Source organism: Pteropus vampyrus, unplaced genomic scaffold (assembly GCF_000151845.1).
Source record: "Pteropus vampyrus isolate Shadow unplaced genomic scaffold, Pvam_2.0 Scaffold444, whole genome shotgun sequence".
NCBI classification, from domain to species: Eukaryota; Metazoa; Chordata; class Mammalia; order Chiroptera; family Pteropodidae; genus Pteropus; species Pteropus vampyrus.
In genome coordinates this window covers 352,172-374,996 of record NW_011889225.1, presented here as the reverse complement: position 1 = coordinate 374,996, position 22,825 = coordinate 352,172, and the positions used below count along the sequence as shown (strand labels likewise).

The window sequence follows — 22,825 nt, the reverse complement described above, 5'->3', positions numbered from 1 at the left end:
CTATTCAGCACGATTTCTCTCTTATGATATTTCTGAGGTTAGCAGCCTGTTGTTGGATCGGACTGGTTGGAATCTGGGTCAGTGCAGCATCAGGATCCACCCTAAAACTTTTTACTTTTTATTTTAGGTACTATGGGAACAGCCAGGGAATCATGCATTTAGCCAATTTCTCATTATTTTGCATTTTATTATTGTTGTCGTTGGTCTTACTGCACTGGCAAGGACATCCAGCACAATATTTAAATAGAAGGTGGTAGTGGGCATCCTTTTCTTGTTCCCAGTCTCAGGGAGAACATTTTCACTACTTTATTAGGGTTATGTTTGTTGTAGGTTTTCTTTGGACGTAATATCAGATTAAGGAAGTTTCATTTTATTCTTAGTTTGCTAAGTATTTTTATCACGAAAGTGTTGAATTTTATGTGCTTTTTCTGTATTGTGATTGTATAATTTTTCATTTTTCTATTATTGAGCTGAATTACATTGACTTTTTATTAGAATGTTAAAAACCTTTGCATTCTAGAGTAAAATCCCATTTGTTTGTGATGTGTTCTCTTTTTCATATATTGTTTGTTTCAGTTGCTGATATTTTGATTAGGATTTTTCAACTGTGTTCATGAGAGAGTGGTCTATAACAATTTTTCTTTCTGGTAATGTCCTTAATATGTTTTGGTATCAAGTTGGGATGTGTTTCTTTTTCTATTTTTGGAAGAGTTATTTATAATATGTGTCTGTAGTGAAGTCCACTTGATTGATAATTTGTGTTTTTTTCTGGATAATTTTGCTCAGAAGTTATTTTTATTTTTTTAAAGAATGATATTTTGCCTGTTGAGATTTTATTTTGGCCTTTTATTTTCTTCTTGGTCTCTTTTTTTGAAGGTTAATTGGCTGTTTTAGTTTTAGCTTCTTGAGCCAGAAGCTTAGATCATTAATTTTCTGCCTTTTTAATTTTTAATATTTTTGTTTACTTGTTCCTGTAAGCACCCCCAAGTTTTGATGTCTTTATTATCATTAAGTTCAGAACACTATCTAATTATCATTGTGTTTTTTTCTCCACATCATGGATTTCAATGTTTATTGGTTCAAATCGATAGGAGAATTCGTTTTTGTTGTGGTAAAAAGCAAATAACATAAAAATTACCATCGTAATCATTTTTATTTGGAGTGTGTATGTGTGATATGTGTTATTGATGTCTAGCTCATATCCATCGAAGTTTGAGGAACTATCTGAATGATTGTAATCCTTTGGTATTTTTTGAGGCTTGCTTTATAAACAAAGCTATAGTAATTTTGGTAACATTTCATGTAACCTTGAAAAGGATGCATAATGACTTGTTGGGTACAGTGTTGTGTGTGCCAGTTAAGTGGGATTTTAAATTCTGTTGTTCAGATCTTTTGTACACGTAATGATTTTTCCTTGTTTTAAAAAAATTAGCATTTTAGAGATGTGCTCAAGTTTTGAACAATTACTGTGGGATATATTCTGTCTGTCAGTTTCACTGTATATTTATTTTGAAGTGTTATTGGATGCATGTAGATTTAAAATAGTTATATCTTGTTCGATCAATCCTTTTATCATAATAAAATGCCCCTCTTTATCTTCAGAAATAAATCCTTAAGGTCTGTTTTGTCTGATATGTAGTTACGTCAGCTTTCTCTTGTATTACTCTTGTGAAAGCAGCATATGTAGTTTTTTTCATACTTAGTCTTTTAATCGGATTTAGTTTTTTTACATTTAATGTAACTACTTAGATAGTTGAGATTTTCTACCATCTATTACCTTCTTTCTGAACCATGTGTTTTGTATTCCTGTTTTTTCGCCTTTATTTTTTTCCTTGTTTCAGTATGTTCCAAGTTTCAGAAAAATTCAGAGTGTAATATGGAGTGGGAAATATAATTAAGCATTTACAGTGCATTTTGGTGAATTCTGTGTACTAGCAAGCTTTGAGAAGTATTTGTGCCTTACCTGAGTTTAGAGATTTTCTCCTAGAAGAGATAACTCATGTTGGAATTTTAAAGGAAGTTAGAAGTTTGAGGTGAAGGAAAGAAGGGTGAATTTGTCAGGTAGATTACTAGATAACTTTAGAAGTATCAAGGGAATTTAGATGTCCTAAGGAGCTTGACCTTCATTTTCTAAGCATTGTGGACCATTTTGAAGATTGCCAGTCATCATGTTCATATTTGTATTTTAGAAAGTTTATTCAGGTGGCAGTATTAAGAGTGAAATTTTTTAGGAGGCAGAAAAGTGTTTAAACTGGCATAAGAGACCAGTGAGGCTATTAAAATACTGCCAATAGATTGACAAGGTCTTAGATTCAGGTTTTGGAAGTGGGGATGGAAAAACAGGAGCAGATTTAAGAATTATTGAGGAAGAAAATTTTATGTAGGGGATGGAGAGGAGAGAGGAGGGTTCAAGGATGACTCTCTGAAATTTGCCTGAGTGGGTAGAAGACAAAATGAATCGGTATCATTAGATACCAGTTAGCAGTTTTATTTAGCTGTGCCTTGGTGTAGTTTTCTTGTTTCTTGGGCTTAGGCTTGTTGAGCTTCTTGGATCTTTGAGTTTATGGTTTTATATCAGATTTGGAAAACTTCTAGCTGTGATATCTTTAACAAATTTTTCTGTTCCCTTTTTTTCCTTCTCTTTGGGGACTCAAATTTTATATAGTCCAGTCTCAGCTCACAGATGCTCTTGTGTGCATGCGCTTTCTCCCTCTCTCCTTTCCTCCCTTCTCCTCCTTCCTCCCCTCTCTTTTTTACTCTCTCCTTCTCCTAATTTTTTTTCTTAGTATTTTGTTTCGGATAGTTTCTGTTGCTTTGTCTTTTTGAAGGGTCACTATGTAAGCTACTGTTAAATCCCATCTAGTGTATTTTTCACTTCCGAAATCTTGAGAAGTTTGAGTTTGGTCTTTTTCCTATCTTCAGTGTCTCTGCTTAACTTTTTGTTATAGAAAACAAAACATTTTTATGGACTACTGTTTTAACATCTGCTAATTCTAGCATCCGTGTCAGTTCTGGTTGGTGTCAATTAATTGATTTTCCCCTTCTCACTAAGGGTTGTATTTTTCTGCCTTTTTCGCATGACTGATAATCTGATTGGATGTCAGCTGTGAATTTTACTTTGTTAGGCACTGGATAGTTTTCCTAGTTATTTGGGAATAATTTGAATTTTGAGGGTATTTTAAGATTTGTTAGGTGGGACTGGTGCAGTATGCAATCTAGGGCTACTCTATAAATCTGTAACATGGAGTTTTTAGTAATTCACCTTTATTATATGATTTTATCATGAATTATTTTGTATTAAAATTTCAATGTGTAGTTATCTATATACTTGTTGAGAGCTTAGTGTGTACAGGCACTGTTCTCAGTGCATTTATGTATATTAAACTCATTAATCCTTATAATAATGCTATAAAGTAGACTTTAATATGCTGATATATTGTATGTGAGAAAACCGAAGCACATGGAGGTTAAGTGACTTGCCTGAGGTTATTGAGCTTGTAAATAACACAGCTAGAATTCCAGCTCAAGCAGTATTGCTCTGTAGTTCGTCTTCTGAAATGGTAATATCTTAAATATTTAACGAACAATGCTGGATAAACACTATGAAAAGGAGGTTCGTGAAATTTGTATTAGTTTTGTTCTTCCATCGAGACGAAATTTTATATTTCTAGTATATATCTAGTATAGTATATAGTATACTTACCTAGTATATGATGTATATTTTAATTGTGTATTCAGGAACGTTCAGCATATTGAATTACTTGCAAATTTATGTATGAGGTGGGAACTATCCAAGAGCAAAGAGCATTATGCATACATCTTTAAAGTCAGTTTTTTCCATCGAGAGACCATCAGGAACACATCTATAGCAGAACAAGTTTGATTATTACTCACTGCAGTAAGGGAAAACTTACACCGTGGGGAATGGTGGGGCTCTCAGTAAGTAGCTGTTAGAAAGGATTTAATGTAGGATTTGGGTTTATCTGGTGATTTGGGGGAGAGTTCTGAGAAGCAAGGGTTTCTTCAGGATTAGGTGATATGAGGAAGGAAGTGGGATAAGTCTGTGACTCTGTGGGCATCTTAATCCTACGTATAGGACTAGAGGTTTGAAGCCAGGCCAAAGCTGTGACTAGAAAAGGAACAGCAGTCACTCATACTAGCCAGAATACGGGGATGTTAGGTCATTTTTGTGGTTAGAAAAATTTCAAAATTTCATAATTCTAATTTTTCTTTAAAATCACGATTACAGTGATTTTGTTTTTTGTCTTGATCCATTATGGCCACAGAGTGGTCTCATCTGATGTAGGTGTTCTTTGAAACTATTTACTACGTTCAGTAGAACCTCAAGATCTTGTTATGCGTGCCAGATTGGTTCCTAGCTGTTAGATGCCTTTTCACTAATTTCACTTGTAAACTAGGTTCATTGCAGAAAAAAAGTGAGAAAACATACATAAGCCAATAGAAAAAAGTTTAAGCTGCTTAGAAACAGGAAAACAAGAAATGAAGATTTAAACTACCTCATATTTTTATTAAATATCTTTGCAGACATTTTTATGCTTATTTATAATAAAATGTTTTTATATATAAGAAATTATGTTATTCACATATATATTTTTTCTCTAGGAATGTATGGTGACTATCATTTCATTGCAAGTGTGTGCCTATTGTATGATTGAGAAGTTAGGAACAGTGTCATTGGAGTTTTGATTATGTATTATCTTTATCAGTGTCTGATGTTCAGTAATCTCTATTCAGTAATCTATAGCTCTTTTAAGTGCATATGTCTTCATATATATTTCTGTACACATAAATGTACGATATAGCATGGAACAATTAAAGAAGTTTATTACTATAGGCAAGAGAGAGAATGCATTTGTTATAAACTAGATCAAGAAGACAATGTTGGTAACTGTATAGGTTCTACTGTTTAAGTATTAATCACCTACTATTTGCTATGAGGATACAGAAAACAAATTTGAGTCCTGGCATTTGAGGAGTATAGTGTTATTTATAAGCATTTCAGAATGTTTTTTTACTCTTTATTACAGTAATTGAAATATTTTATCTCTACATGACATCTGAAGAAGTTACAGAATACCATGAATTTATATGGCATTGTAATAAGAAACAACATGCTTTTCAACACAGATTTTAATAAAATGATGATTGGCATTTAATTTCAATGCATATGCTTCTTGTCAGTGTCTTCCTACATACAGTCTTTTTGAAATCTAGGTGGAGAGCAGTATTTTATGTCTCTGCTTAAAATATCTGTAAAAATACAGATATTCTGAATAAGTCTCTTTACATTAGCTCATTCTATTTACCTGCTTTAGGTGAATAAAGATAATAGTCAAGCCTTATATATAATAAAAAACCATTATATAAAAACTTGTCAACCATATATTAACTTTAGTAAATACTTTATTTCAAAATTTCATCTGAAGATGCAAAGCTTTTTCAGGTCTCATTTATCATTACGACAGTCTTATTGAAATAGAAACATTTACCCTGTTTTTCAGACATAAGTTATATGTGTATACATTTAAAAGTTATCCTCTGTCCTTTTTTCCTTTTCTTTCCAGTTGTCTTAGAAAAAAATGTCTTTAACTTTTACTTTCACTTTTACCACTTGTCCCTTTTTTCCAAAAGCTCTTAATTATAATTGGGTAAATAAAAGAGTTAGTTTTGGTTTCTAATTAATAAAGAGGAAAACGAAAGTTAGAATTTTTGAATAGATGTAGAGAACTAATATTGGTAGTATCTGTTTGCTTTTTAATGTGCCATTTGTGTTCAGAGCTAAAAAAAGGACTTGAAGTACTTGACTTAATGCTCTTGAAAAGTCCCAGAAGTTCCTTTTAGAAAATATTGTAGAAATCTCTACTTACTTATTTTTCTTTAATTAAGGTTGCCCTTCTTTTTTTTTTTAGCTTAGCATTCAAGTTTAAATTACAACCCGAATACTTAAAAACAATTTCTTATGCATGTTAAGTGACCTTTAAAATTAGCATTTAAAATTCATTTTTTTTTAAGTTGGAGATTTATCATACTCTAAATTATGGTAGATACTTGTATGTTTAAACTCATGAACATTATTAAAAACCTTTTCTTATGTCATATACCATGCTAGGAAGAGGACAGTGTCCCTGTCTTCAGAGACTCTACACACACACAAGCACACACACTCACACACACTCTAATTGCAGTATAAGGCAGACTGAGATGTAATAAGTTATTAAAAAAATGTATAGGAATATTGGAGATTGACTAACACTTCAGGATCGAGAAAGATAATGTTGTAGGAATGAAAGGCAAGACAGTAAAGAGTGGAATTCCTTTTCATTTAAATCTAGAATTAAAATTATAGACGTTAGGAAAAATTGTGTTTAAAATTCTTTTATGTTAAAAAGATATTTTCTTTTAATTAGTATTTATTAATTTTCAAGTTATCTCATAATTCCTTAAAAATATGTAATTGCCTTTCCCCTATTTTTTTTTTCTTTTTGGACAGCTTTTCACAGATGGAATCACAAATAAACTTATTGGCTGTTACGTGGGTAATACAATGGAAGATGTAGTCCTGGTGCGAATTTATGGCAATAAGACTGAGTTGTTAGTCGATCGAGATGAGGAAGTGAAGAGTTTCCGAGTGTTACAGGCTCATGGCTGTGCACCACAACTCTACTGTACCTTCAATAATGGACTGTGCTATGAATTTATACAGGGAGAAGCGTTGGATCCAAAGCATGTCCGCAACCCTGCCATTTTCAGGTACATTTCTTTTTCTAAATGATTTATCCTTTTGAAAAATAAGAGTATTAAGTGTACTAAGGAAATATATTTTAAAACCGCCTTTTCTTTCTTTTAGCAACTATTTAGTTAATTTAGAAACTTTCTTTAGTTAGGTTGTGTTTTGTTTTGTTTTTTTTCCTAAAGAAAAACATTTTCCATCTGCCATCCATCCTAATTGTTGACTCTTTGCTAAAAGAAAGGACTACAGGAGGTTTTGCATTAGTCTGCTGCAGAGGAACAAAGCTTCTCCTTAAATTTTTAAGGCAGCACTTAGTGTTATACCTTATCACTAAGTTTAGTTACTCAGATGCTCATATTTTCAAAGTTCTTATTAAGATTCTTTTTAAATCTTTTAATACTTCTCTGTACTCTTTAAATTTTTCATTATTTTTTCATAAGAATGTCTTGAATTTGCTTGGTCATTTTTCTAAAACTGCTGTCTTTTAAAATTCTCTTAATTCTAGTATTTGAAATTCTTAAAAACTAGCAAATGTGCTTGAATGGAAAATAGCAAGTTCATTCATTGTTTAAACCAGAAGTTCTCAAATATTTTGGTCTCAAGACCCCTTTACAACTCTTAAAGGTTATTGAGAACCCAAAGACCTTTTGTTTATGAGTTATATTTATCAGTATTTATCACGTTAGAAACATTTTTTAGAATACAGGGTTATCAAGTGAACATTCTGTTAGCTGTGTGTTGATATTCTCACTCCATGTAGCTTCTTATGTTACACTGTACACTCATGAGAATGAAAAATGTAAATAATATCTTATGAAAATAGTTTTAACTTCACAAAAACCTCCTTAAAGGGTCTTGGGTCTCCAGGGATCCCGGATCATATTTTAAGAATTGCTAAGTAAACACACTGATAAAAATGAGATTGTCCAATATCATTTATTTTAAACACAATTTCAAATAATATTTTGACATAGAAATCTACTCAAACCCTAGTTTTTAACCATCAAATATAGTCTCTTTTCTTACATGAGTATATTGTCTAAAATGTATCAAGGGATCCTGATTAATAGATTATTTTTGTTCTTTGGTGTAAAAGTTTTTGTGGTTTTGAGGCTTGTGTACATATATATGTAATTTATTTCTAAAACCTCAATCTTATTCACAGTGGTTGAAAAATATTTCTATAACAGGATTAAAAACATATAGATGCATAAATTAGGCCAAAGGAAAAGCTGGAGTTAAATTCAGATACAACAAATGTGTTCCTTAAGATTGTTAGAGAAGGGCCATGTGAGCTTCCTAGTAACCAAAGCAAGGAGGAAAATATTAGTTTTAGAGTCAGTGTCCAAAAGATTTAAGAAAAGAGTTGCTTAAGGGTAATACCATTTTTACTTGTGTAGCAGTCTTAAATACCGTTGTAAAATCCACAGATTAATAGATTTTACAATGACAGTCCTGAAGTGTCTTTAATATACCAATTTAAACTTTCAGTTGCATTGCTGGCAGTGGGTAACTATCTTCCTGTTAGAAGTTCATATTTAGGACATTCTCACCTTGTTATACTCTGTAGTCACATGATGGAAACTGGACACCTGGAGTGTTGTTTTTTTTTTTTTCCTTTCAGTGATAGTGGAAAGTTTAGACTCAAAAGCCATGTGAAATTCTATATTAGGCAGTATAGCTTTGTCACTAAAAGTATTCTGTGAAGCCAGGTTGCTTCAGCTTTGTGAGCTGTATAAATTTGGGCATTGTACTTAAATGGTGTATGCCTCAATTTCCTCATCTAAAAAATGGGAATAATAATAGTACCTATCTCTGTGACTTTTGTAAGGATTAAAGTTGTCAGTATATGTAAAAAGGTTAAAACAATGCTTGGCATATGTAAGCACTATGTAGTGTTAGATTTTATAATTATATTTTTTTTCTCTTAAAACTTATCACACTGTGCAACTACTGCAAAGCTTCTGACAACCTGGTTGTTAACTAAAGAAGTATTAAAATACTACTTAGGCAAATTGTCATTGATATTACTAATCTGTTGGCTTCGTTATGCTTTTAGAAACATACTTTTGGATTTTAAAATTTAAACATAGACTTTTTGCTCTTCAGTACTATTTAATATGGCATATTATATGGTGTTCTTTGAAGTATATAAAAGAACCATATGGATGGGGCATAGCAAATATTTATTCCCACAAACATACCCACCACTTCGTTTGTGACAGAGTACTAAATAGTCTTGGAACCCTTTCCTCCTGAACCTAGATGAGACCTCAGAATCTTCTGAACTAAACAGTTTTAGTTAATTATTGCCCATTAGTTCACCCTTGTTTTGGGTTTCATTTTAACTTCCTTGAAGACTATTTTATATTAAAAATTCAAGATTTTATTTAACCAATACTAAACAGTAGTAACATATATTCTGTTATTGGAGAAGTGATGCGTTAACGTGATGATGATGGTGACTGATACTGATTTAGCACTTAATATGCTCTAGATACTGTTCTAAATACTAATGTATATTAATAAACTCAACAATCCTAGGGGATAGCTAATATTATAATTCCATTTTAATAGATGAGAAAAGTGCAGAGATCCTAAGTATTTTGCCCAAGATCACATGGCTAGTAAAAGTACCTCCCAAGAGAATACTAATGATGAGTATCTTAACCTTTCTGCTTACTGAGAAAAGACCATAAAAAGTAAAGGAAAATAGCAAGGTCTTTGTTACACCACTTATGAAAAATAACTTCTGAAAATTCGTAGAATTGAAGTGAATAGACTCAAGAAAATGAATGTAGACTTCTATTTGTTGATTTCTCATAACTATAAAATTAATCATTAAGCTTACTACAGAATTTCTGTTTTAATAGGAAAGCTTTTCATAATTTATAGTTTTTTGATCAAGAACATTGAAATTTTGTCAAAGCTCAGTTTACTGTTTGAAAGAATATCACAAACATGTTTGCATTAAATCAACTATATGATGTTCTGGAAATGGAAAAACTATGGAGACAGTAGAAAAGACAGTGGTTGCCAAGGGTTAGTGGAGAAGGGAAGGATAAATAGGGAGGATTTTTAGGGCAGTGAAAATATCTGTATGATACTTCAGTAGTGGATACCTGTCATAAATTTGTCCAAACTCTTAGAATGTAAAACACCAAGAGTGAACTGTAATGTAAACTATGGACTTTGGGTGGTAATGTGTCATGGTGAGTTTATCAGTTGTAACAAATGTGCTACTTTGGTGTTAGATGGTGATAATAGAGGAGGCAATATATGTGTGGGCTCAGGGGATGTATGGAAAATCTCTAAACCTTCCCTGCATTTTTGCTGTGAACTAAAAAAGGTATTATTAAAAAATAGCTTCTTCAGTATTTTCATTTGGATCTACTACTTATTTAGAATATGTAAATGATACTAGTATAGGCATATACACATTCCATAAAAAAAGAATGCATACTGTTAGAAACCAAACATCAGTACTTTTCAATTAAATTCTGATATTCTACTTGCAATAAGTGATATTTCGAATTGACTCACAATTTAGAAAAAGAGAAGCAGAGTGGAAACTGAGAAAGGAAGTAAAGGAAGGTGACAGGAACTCTGTAATAATAGAATATGCTTAGTATGACTAGTAAACATGTGCTATTTAACTTATTTTGCTATTACATTTATTTTAGATTATGTCGTAATTCTCTAATGGCATATTTAAGTGTTCAGCAGGTTTTGTTAATTATTGTAAACAACATAATAGAAAAAAGCTAATTGAGAGAAAGACATATTTGAATTAATAAAATAAGTGAATTATAAATTATTTAAAAAAGGAACATGGTTTTATTGTTTTCAAATATGTGCAGTTAAATACTTTTTAAAAACTCAAGTAAGCAATAAATGATTCTGGAGCCCAAGTTGAGGTTAGGGATGTAAATTTGGGATGATGTGCCTTTTAGCTTTTCTTTTTTTAAAAAATGAATTTTGTATATTTGATTTATTTAGTAAAGACTTATTGCCAATTTGGGTTTCGTTAGATGTCACATTTTGAGCCATTGTTATTAGGTTAGCCTAATATGCAGCCAACAGTCTGGTCTGATTAATCACAGCTTCAGTAAATATTGATTGAGCCTTAGATCAAAGTCCACAGTACTTGCTTTGACTCATTCGGACATACATATTTGCCTAAATTAAGATGATAATAAAGAGTATCTACTTTGAATATAAAAGGCATTGGAATATATGTTTATGTTTGGTCTAGTCTAAGGGAGGAAAAATAATTCAAACAATCTCTGCTCTCCTGGTAATTTACAATCTGTGGCAGATAATCTTGGAGAAAAAAATAAGTGAAAGGGTATACACGGAAGAAGAGAAAAGCTTTTCAAAAAAAAGTACTGATAGTTTACTGTGGTATATTTGGGAAATGAAGCAGTTTCACATTTGAACTGGGCTTTAAAGGATGAGACAGAGCACCGAGGAGGCTGAGAAAATGGGATAATAGGTTAACATGAGTTGGATTCAATGCTTAAGTTGTAATTCAGCTTATGGAAATTTATCATGATCTGTTCTATTTGGACTCTTCTGTAGCAACCAAATAAGTATTGCAGAGACTTTCAGACATTTTTTTTTTTTTTTAATTCAAAGGTGTTTAGGAATTTTTTCATCAAATATTTCTTTAAAACTTGCCTCTCAGCTGGAGATCCTTGCTGAAGTTTAATTAAAAATGATCCAGCAATAGACATAATAGGATAAATGCAGTTTAAGATGAATTATTGCACATTTTCAAGATATATAACAAGAACACTGACTTCCAGTGTTGAGGATATTGTAGTGAACCTGGTACATTGTGGGTTGCAAGTAAAATTGGTAGTTGTTCTCATTTGGAAATCAATAAGGCAATATATAGTAACTTATAAAAGAAAGTTATACACTATGTTTTTGTCATGACAACTCTTATATTCAGATATAACTAAGGTGCACCAGCATTAATAGGTATTACACTCCTATTGGTATGATAGTTTTGAAAATTGTCTAAAACATGCAAATGGTTTATGCAGGGCAGAGAGGAAAAAACTCAGCTTAATAGTTGAACTGTGGCTATGTTCAGGCAATAATGTGCTTAGTGAAAACTCAAAGGGAGTATGTAAAAATGAAGTAAACTATATTGTGATGGCAAGATTAGGGATTATTTTTCAATTCCAAAAAAATCCTGTTATTATTATAATGCTCTTAATTTTTTAAGAGGTTCAAAAAGAGGGAGAAATTAGTATTAGAGGATATTTGAGAAAATTCTCTGACGCCTTGAGATTTTTAAACATTTGACTTTATTGAATGTGATTTTTTAAAGTAGCATTTGCCTTGATGTTAGTTCAGTAAACCTTACTTATTGACACTAATGAATAATGCAGAAATCTTTGTTTTTATACTTGTGTATACAAAACAAAAATTATTTATTAAATAATGCTGTTATTTTAATGGAGATTTTTTATAGTTTTTTCCCGTTATATATAAAATCGACTAATAAAAAATAATTGAAGTGCTCTAATCAAGCCTTTTTAAGAACATTCTTTTTTATGACCATTTAATTAAAATTTTTTCTTTTAAATTGTGGTAAATTATGTGCAATAATTATTGTAATCATTTTTAAGTATAGTTATATAACATTATAGTATATAATACATAGTATATAGTGTTAAGTACATTCACATTGTTGTGCATCCAATCTCTACAATTCTTTTTATCTTGCAAAACGAAAATTTTACATGCATTAAACAAGTTCCCATCCTTCCATACCCTCAACTTTGTCAGCTGTCATTCTGCTTTCTCTCTATGAATTTGACTGCTTTTAAGGCCGACTGATATTCTATTTTAGGTATATATCACATTTTGTTTATTCATCCATGGATGTACATTTGAGTTGCTTCCACCTTTTGTCTGTTGTGAATAATACTGTTATGAGCACATGAACACATACGTGTAAATAGTTTTTTGTGACCCTGCTTTCAGTTCTTTTGGAAATATAACCAGAGGTAGAATTGCTGTATCATATGGTAATTCTATTTTTAATTTTTTGAAGAACTGCCATACTGTTTCCTATAGAAGCTGCACCATTTTATATTCCCACCAACAGTGCACAAGAATTCCAGTTTCTCTATATCCTTGCCAACACTTACTGTATTTTTTTTTTTTTTTTAATATTAGCCATTCTAATGGCTTTGGTGGTACCTTTTGTAGTTTTGATTTTTCTTTCCCTAGTGATTATTCATGTTTTACGTTTTCTTATGCTCACTGGCCATTTGTAATATCTTCTTGGAGGGGGAGTCGATTAAGTCCTTTACCCATTTTCTAGTTGTATTGTTAATTTTTTGTTGAGTTGTAGGAATACTTTATATATTCTGGATATTGACCCCTTGTCACATGTATGATTTTCAAATCTTTTGAGGGATTTCCTTTTACTCTGTTTTGTCCTTTGATACAGTTTTAAAATTTGTTGTGGTCCAGTTTTATCTATTTTTAATTTTTTTGCCTGTGCTTTTGGTCTCGTATCCAAGAAATCATTGCCAAATCCGATGTCATGAAACTTTTCCCCTATTTTTTCTCTGAGTTTTATGTTTAGATTTTTGATCTATTTTGAGTTAATTTTTGTGTGATTCATGGAGAGAGTTTAGCTGTTTTCTTTTTCATGTGGATATCCAGTTTTCCTAGCACCAGCTGTTGAAAAGACTGTCCTCTGACCATTGAATGGTCGTAGCACCCTTACTGAAAATCATTTGAGCATAAACTTGATTTTATTTCGATTTCTCTATTCCATTGGTCTATATGTCTTGTCTTTATGCCAGTATAGTAAATCCTCACTTAACATTAGCAATAGGTGCTTGGAAACTGCAACTTTAAGCCAAATGACATATAACAAAACCAAATTTACTATAGGCTAATTGATATACAATTGACCCTTGAACAACACGGGTTCGAAATGTGAGAGTCCATTAATATGTGTTTCTCCCCCGCCCCCCAAACCTCCCCCCTGCTGCCAGTAAATACTGCAGTTTTTATATACAGTAAATTTTTGATGATTTCCTTAATATCATGGACCAAATGTATCTATTATACCAGGCTACCATATTGCTGCTTCTTTGTAATCCTACATGAATCACTATACTTGTAAATAAATATGAATTTTTTCACATTTCTTCATTTTTGATGTCTAGTGTTAGTAATTTGTATAACATTTACAGTATATAAGACTATTGATGTGTAGGTACTGACAGGATTCATCTTGTGAATGGACAACATAAACTTACAGTGTCAATAAATACAGAATAGTACTGTAAATATATTTTCTCTTCCTAATGATTTTCTTAACATTTTCTTTAGCTTACTTTATTGTAAGAATACAGTATATAATACATATAACATAAAAAATATATGTTTATCGGCTTTATGTTATCAGTAAGGCTTCCAGTCAAAGTAGACTATTAGTTAAGTTTTGGGGGAGTCAAATGTTATACCCAGATTTTCAACTGCATGAGGAGTCAGCACCCTTAATTCTTGAGTTGTTTAAAGGTCAACCGTATAATTTAGTTAAGTTTTGGGGGAATCAAAAATTATATGTGGGTTTTTTATTGTGCAAGGGTGTCAGTGCCTCTAATCTCCATGTTCAAGTATCAACTGTAAACAAGAATTAAGTTTTTGTGGAATATATCTGGACACAAAAGTATCACCAAAATTCTAAATAAAGGCCCCTAAACACTTTTAATATTATGCACTGAAATACATGTGAGCTACATTTAAGAAAGATTAATAGATACAAGTAAGAGAATTATTTTCCAACCCGCTTTTTCCAGTTCAGGTGGCTAGAACATAACGTATCTTGGCACCTGGGCACAAGGTGAGAACAACTCTCCATTACAGCACACTCATATACCACACTCACTCAGACTGGGGCAATATAAATATGACAGTTCACCTAATGTGCATTCACATCTTTGGGATGTGAGAGGAAACTGGAGTACCTGGAGAAAACCTGTAAGGACATGCGGGGAGAATGTGTTAACTCCACATGGCGGCTCTGACCAGGAATTGATTTTTGTTTTTCTCATCAGTGTTGAATGAAATGATGTTATTTGAGCATCTGCTATACCACAGTTTTGGTAATTGCAGCTTTGTAATAAGTTTTGAAATCAGGAAGTCTGAAATGGAGCTCCAACTTTATTCATGTTTTTCAAGATATTTAGCTATGTAGGGTTCCTTAAGATTTATTTGAATTTTAGCATGGATTTTTTTATCTATGGAAAAAATGCTATTGGGATTTTAATGGAAAGTGCATTGAATCTATAGATCACTTTAGGTAGTATTGACATCTTAATATTAAATATTAAGTCTTCAGTCCTCGAACAAATGATGTCTTTCCATTTATTTGTATAATTTAATTTTTTCAGCAACGTTTTCTAGTTTTTAGTTTATAAGTCTTTCACTTGGTTTAGTTCATTCATAATTGTTTTGTTCTTTTTGATACTATTGTAAATAGAATTGTTCTTAATTTTTTTTGATCGTTATTAATGTAGAACTGTAACTGATTTTTTATATGTAGCTTTTGTGTTCTGCAACTTTGTTGAATTCATTTATTAGTAAAAACTTAATTTTCTTAACTGAGCCATTCTGCACAAATTCCTTGTTTTGTTCAAGCCCAGTTTATCAAAAATTTTAGATGAAAATAGAACTTGTAATTAGGACTTATTTAATTTTCTTAGCAAAGCCTAGTTTTTAAGTATATAGGTGCTATAATTGCAGTTGAACTATACTTGTTATTTCCATAAGGATATTTGTATTATAAATATTTTCTTTTTTGTTATTTTTTGTACAGAAAAGATAGACCAGTTAGTAATTGACTTGAATTCTATACTTTGAGAAGAGGCTTGTACAAGATTTGTCTTTCTTGTAAAAAGAAAAGGCAATATTTCAAATGGATGGTCACTTTATTTTTGTATAGCAAGACATTTGATTTTGTTACAGTTCTTATTATATGAAATTTTTAAAAATTCAAGATAGATTTTGATCCACCTGACAATAAACCTAATAGTGGTGGGGGACGGGACTTTGGTTTTATGGTAAATTTCTAAGTATACTGAGTCTGTTTTTCAAGTATCGGTTATTCATCAAATATCTGTGAAGTACCTTTCGTAAGTGCTGAGTGTTAGAATAGATAGAATAATAAAGTATGGTTTTTGTCCTTTGTAGGATGACTTAGTGGTAGTATTTATCCATAGTATTGATAAAGCAGTCTCAACTATTATTATGATTATTTGCTGCTATATTATTTTGAATTTTATAAGAAAATGCTACAAAATATTTTAAGTAACTGAATGTATTTTTACCTGTTATATAAATATGTTACCGTCATTTAATATTTCGCCTCTTATATAATCTAATTTTAATAACGCACCTGTAAATAGGGCAGATATATCTGTAACTTAATTTAGATGATATTAATAATTAGCTCTTAAGTTTTGATACAGATTTTTTGTAGGTATTAATTTTACTATAGTATAATGATCATTAATATTTTAGTTTGTTTTCTATTTGAGTAGATGTAACCTTATGCAGAAATGTTTTTAAACTGTCATATAAATGTAATTCTCATTTTCATCTGTAATATCAAATTTGTTTTAGGAGAAAATTATATTTGATAAATTTTTGATAAAAATCACTCATTTGGAAAATTTTGCAAACTGGAGTAAAACTATAAAAATGGCATTATTATTCATATTTTAAGATCATAGCAAATAAAATTTGTTGATGTTAAATACCTCTTTTAGTATGTGAACCTTTTCCTGAATCACCAGTCTCATTTGTTTAGTAAGCATCTCTAGAACATAATGTTCTTTCGACAGAGATTGCCTCTTGAATTTTATGTAACATAGATCATATCTTTCTTTAAGCCTGTTGTCCCAACTATCCTTAAAGTTATAAACCTGTCCTTACTGGCTTAAAATATATAGGTGTCTCTTCACACGTATGCAAAGATGTATGTACATATACGTGTGTGTGTGTGTGTGTGTGTGTGTGTGTGTGTGTGTGTGTGAGAGAGAGAGAGAGAGAGAGAGAGAGAGAGAGTGTGTGTGTGTGTGTGTGTGAGAGAGAGAGAGATATTTGCATTCTCTTTTGTTTTGGCTTTGTTACCACTTGGCTTTTTCCTGCTGTTTAAAGTATCATGCATTCATTTGGGCCTATATGTATATGAGAGATTAGCATAAAATAAATTTCTTTTTCCTATATTCTTGTTAGGCATGAATATGTAGTCTTGGGAAAGGCTGGTCAAGTAGCAATTTAATTTATATAAAGAAATGTTTTTTTACTGGTTTGTTTGAGATTATGAATCAAAGCACACATATTAAAAAAGGCTACAGATTTTGATGTTTTGTAATGCATTAGGACTCTTGATTGAGGATGATAATTTGAAAATTCGATCTGACAAGAAAGAATTTATTGGTACATATAACTAAGACAAGAGTGGCAGTTACAGTGATCAGCAGTTGCAGGCTCATCTAATCAGTATCCCCAGCCCAGATAGGGGCGGGGTGGAGGTGGTTCCTCTTTTTCTGATAGTTTCAACCAAAGTCAGTAGCTTCAACAAAAAGTTCTGGGATCAAATCCTTTTGGCCTAGCTTGGTTAATATGCTCTGAACCAATTGTGGCCTGAAGGATGGAATGCTTTGAGTAAGTCTGTGTCATATCTTCACTCCTAAAGTTAGTGTTGCAGATGGGGTGGGGGTTAGGATTGAGATAAACTCTATAAGAACCACATGAACTAAAATGAGGGAAATGGAAGTTTCTCCAAAGGAAAATAGGACTTTTTTTTTGTTATTAGAAACTAGGTAGATAAGAATATTCACTACAGTGTAAAAATATAATAAAACTGTTATTTAATCTCAGATTGGTAAAGGATTGCTATACGGTTAGCTTCCCTGTGTTGAGCGGTTCTCAAATGTTTTTACACATTAAAGTTATCTGAGAAGCTTTTAAATATCTTGATGTCCTGGCAGTATCCCAGACCAATTAAATCACAATTTCTGGGCAGTAGTACTCAGGTGTCTGTATTTTTTTTAAGCTTCCGGAGTTTGATTTCAGTATATAGCCAAGCTGCAGAGCATTATATTAGTGCCCTTCAAACTTTACAGTAGATTAGGATCACCTGGAGATCTTGTTTAAAATGCAGAGTGCTAGAGCCTGCCCCCAGAGATTGTGATTGAGTGAGTATATCTGAGGTAGGACCTCGGTTAGTCCTAGGTGGTGCTATATTGGAGATCCTAGAACTGTACTTTGAGGAACGTTACATTAGATTGTTAACATCTTAAAAATTTGCCAGTTTTAAGTAATTTGTGGATTACTGTTAAGTCATTTGTCCACTGACTAGTGTATAGCTGTTTGGTATGCTTATTCCTCTATTAGCATTTGTCATACTAGGTTCTATAGATAACAAAGGTAGCATGGACACAAGTATATATAGCTTCAAATTATTTTGTAGTTGCATTAAGAAGATTGATTCTGACATCATAAAATCCTAATGTTTAGAGAATTTATCTTTAACACATCTATATAAATTAACTCATAGAACCCATTTATCTCCCCAGTTACCTTTCTACTTTAGTTCCTTTTTGCCCTTTAACCTCATTAATTTCAAAGGCTCAAAATTAAAATGACTCATTACAGTTTAAATGTATCTCTGATTCATGTCTAATACATACCATGAAATCATCTGTAATTGTGTATTGTTCTGCTGGTCCCAGACATCGTGCAATGAAAATAGGCCACCTACTTCCAGACCCATAGCCCCTTTTGGACATAGTATGTAATTGCTGTATTAATTACAGGTTTCTTTGTTTTGATGCTTTAAGCATTTGATTCTTCATGAGAAAGTTGAATTGGCCAATTATTTTGACTCTTAAACACATAGATGGTAAAAATGAAATTATGTTATTAAATGCATACTAGTTGTTTTAGTTTATGTATGGGTAGACATGAACTATATGATGCTGAATATTTTCTTTTTTGTGGTGTTTTGTTTTTAAATAGGCTAATAGCACGCCAGCTTGCTAAAATCCATGCTATCCATGCACACAATGGCTGGATTCCCAAGTCTAATCTTTGGCTAAAAATGGGGAAATATTTCTCTCTCATTCCCATAGGATTTGCAGATGAAGACCTTAATGAAAGGTAAAATTACTTTTTACATTTTAAGTGATATTTTACATTGCTTTGCTCTACATATTGGGTTTCAAAGATAACTATGAGTTTTTATGTATAAAATAATGGTTTGGTTTATCTTTTTGCATTTGAATAAAATAAGCATTGACTCATTTGATTCACAGATGGCACTATGGAAATAAGTCTTTCTCCATTAACTGACTCAGAAAAAAAAAAAGCCCTACAAAAGCAGGAGATGTGGGAGTGGGTAGAAATAAGGGGCTAAGAAATTAATATAGAACATTTATTTGGAAGTAAATGAAATATAAAGCATGAATGGGTACATTTTTTGTGTAGTGTGAGTTGCCATAGACTCTTTTTTAAAAAGTTATTTTTGTTAAAAGCTGTTTTGGATAGGCCTAGAGGTCTACATTGGGACAGTGTAGTTATATTGGAGCGTGAAAAGTTTGTGTTGTCTTAGATTTCTATGATTATTGAAGTCCCCAATACATTTACTGGTTGAAAGGTTGAAAATACATTTACTGGAGTCTTAAAACTGACTCCCCAGATTTAAACTGACTAAGGTATTTCATTATTTTCTATATAAAACAATTTACAGATCATTATTTAGAATAAATTATATGAACATTTTAATATAGTGTAATACTTGTGAAAAATTGGAAATTTTTGTTCTTTATATCTGAAACATACACGAAAATTTCACCTTTTATATTTCAGGAAGCCTTTGTTTTAAGAACAACAGGCATATAGGACCTATGGATTGTTTTTGTTCTTTTTTTATATTTTTATAATTCATTAGGGAAAAATAGCTGCATCATTCTGTTGAGTTTATTTCAAAAATTAGTTTCAGTCACTCTGTGTATTTGTATTTGCTGATAGTTTTTCAAACTTTGAATTTGGTAGGGATATTATACCCCTTTAACTGGGATAGGCAAACATCTGTAAGTATCCAATGTGCTGGATATTCAGGAAGTAACAGTGTGAAAACAGAACATTCTCTTTTGAATTAGTTATTTTATTTAAAGATTTTTTTGGGAAAAACCACCTAAAAATAATGAAGTAGATGGCAGTGATGAATGCAAGATTTTCTTGAGTTTTTAAGATAATGCAAGGTTGAGAGGTAGTGTAGCATTGTATGGTTTCAGAGCACAAGACTCTGGGATCAGATTATCTGGAACCAAATCTCAGTTCTGCCAGTGAACAGTTCTGCTCTTTAACCTTGGGCAAGTTACCTCTTTCCTCATCTGTAAAATGGGAATAGCAGGAGTAGTACATTTACCTTTTAGGGTTTTTATGAGGATTAATTGAGTTAGAATATATAAAATTGTTAGAACATTGCCTGGCCATTTAAGTGGTAAATAAATGTTAGCTGCTGTTTTAAAAATTATTATCCAATGAAGCTTTTTGGGGTAGGTTTTGGGTTATATTTCCTAGAATCTCTGTGACGTAGACTTTAAATCCTTGAAGTTAGTGTTATTTTGGAAAAGCTGAAGATGCACAGTGATTAACAGGGTGAAAACATCCTGTCTCAATAGAAAATAAACGACTAGATCATTAAAAACAATTAAAATATTAAAAATATTTTTCATATTTTCTTCCATTCCTTTTTGTTTGTACTTGATTATAATCATGTTCGTAATCCTGTGAATCCTATTCTATTCATTTCTGTACTTTTAAATAAATTCGTGAACAGTTACATCATTTTGAAAACATAGAAGGATTACTTTTGGCAGCTGTGTAGAGAAGAATGCAGTAGTGGGAAAAATACAGGTAGCAAGCACCTGAATAGGTGCTGTATAGGTGATATACTTTTTACTTTTCTGCCCTTCATTTTAACTGTTGCTCAGTTTCTTTTTATTCATGGTTAAGTTTATTGTAAAGATTTTCCTTTATTCTAGCTTTTGGAATAATTGGCTTGTTTTAATTTAAGAGTCTGTGGAATTAAATGGAAAGAACTTATTAATAGATACTAATAGATAATAATCCTTAATAGATACTAGTAGATACTAATCCTTAAACTTGAAAAAATGTCAGTAATATAAATAAGATATAACTTTTTTTTTTTTTAAACTAAAAGGTTCCTAAGTGATATCCCAAGCTCTCAGATTCTTCAGGAAGAGATGACGTGGATGAAAGAGATTCTTTCCAACCTGGGCTCACCCGTTGTGCTTTGCCATAATGACCTATTGTGTAAGAATATAATCTACAATGAGAAACAAGGTAGGTATGACTTTAGCAGTTAGGTAGAGATGATTTCTTTGATGTTCTTAATGGTCCTTTGATCTTTGACTGAAATTTAATTCAAATGCAAGGATTGAAAACATGCATTGAAGTCTTTAAAGATTTTCTTGTAGGTTATAAAGTTATGGTAACTATGCTAAATTAGGAATATATGTTCTCTATATTTGTATAAAATATGTTTTTTAGATTTGGTTTAATAGAAACAGTTTGGTTCCTGTTAAGCGAATTTTAAATGAAAAATGATAAAATGACTTTGTTTACAAATTTAACTGTAAAACCTATTTGGTAATTCATGGTTTGTAAATACACCTGCTTGTAATGGGGGTTATTGAAAAACAATGAACTTGCATTGCTTTATAAATAGAGAAATTTTCTCAGTGTTAGCAAGGACAACAGTTATTAGAAACAAATATGTCTCCAGGTTTTCTATTACCCATTTATTATACTGATTTATTAGAAATTTTAATGCTAAGGAGAGAGCCACAGATGGAGGAAATGTTACTTGTAGTTGTTGAAGTTTATATCTACTAAAGTAATAATCAAGGAGCTCTGGTAACGAGTTTTAACATTTTGAGGTAGATAGTGATAATTTTTGGTGAAATGTTTCTGTGACTGTTTATATCTTTCTGTATTCAAATTCTCTTATGTTTTCATATTTAAGAAATACTTGGTTATATTATTAGATAAAGTGGTTTGAGGTTTGGTTGCTACAGTAGATGCCCTTCATTACTAAATTGAAATTTCAAAATACAATTTTGGTTGAAGGATTAGTATTAATTCAAAAAGTATATTTGAAAGTATGAAGCTACTGCATTTTATAGGAAATCAGTTTTGAAGATAATCATTATAGTTGAAAGATTATTTTGATTCCAAAGTGTTGTGTTGTGAAGATACTAAAGCCAAAGAATTCTGATTAAATGATCATAATTATATTAAAGTACTGTTTATGACCAGTCTTACCAGATGATAAGTTGAGACTACTCTAATGCAAAAGTTGTTAATATTTGTAACTTTCTTTAACTTGAAGAAAACCAACCAAAGGACACTGTCAGGGGTAGTAGACTGAAGCACCTGTTTTCAAAAACATATTTGAATAACTTTTATATTTGATATTTTAATGTGGATTGGAGATTGTATTATTTAAAAATATGCTGAGCTAACATTTTCTTTTTGAATATCTTGAAGTTTTTGTATGGAGTCTTTTTTTAAATATTAGGTGTACTCTAAAACAAGTACTTGACAGTGTCCTTTAATTTTTTAAATTGTCCATTTATTATATATAATTGTCATAGTATATATGCACTACATTATATGCTAGTAACCAAATCTCAATGCCATTTGTGAGACAAGAGTATTAGTTATGCATTTAAAGCAGTGTTTTAGCTTTTAATTTAGTGCAAGACCTAATAACACATTATTTTGTATAATGGAATTTCAAGTGAGGGACTTCATCTTACGTTTGAAGTGGACACTCAGCTTTATTTTTAACTGCAAGTTAATAAAGAGAGTCTATTTCCTTTGGAATATAATTTTAATTTTTCATACTTTTATGTTTCTTTTGCATATTCATTTCACGGAACAAACTTGTATATACAACTAAAATAGAAGGGACCAAAAAAATCAGATTACTTTGTC

At 31.4% G+C, this 22,825-nt stretch overlaps 1 protein-coding gene across 1 annotated transcript in view; it reads left to right on the top strand.

Annotated features, from left to right (window-relative positions):
* Positions 1–22,825, top strand: part of ETNK1 (ethanolamine kinase 1) — a 53,043-nt gene that overhangs the window by 9,139 nt on the left and 21,079 nt on the right. Inside the window, exons 2-4 of the mRNA XM_011381562.2 lie at positions 6,512–6,771; positions 18,818–18,958; positions 21,027–21,169. Of these exons, the coding sequence (XP_011379864.2) occupies positions 6,512–6,771; positions 18,818–18,958; positions 21,027–21,169 (544 nt within the window). The remainder of the gene's footprint in view (positions 1–6,511; positions 6,772–18,817; positions 18,959–21,026; positions 21,170–22,825) is intronic.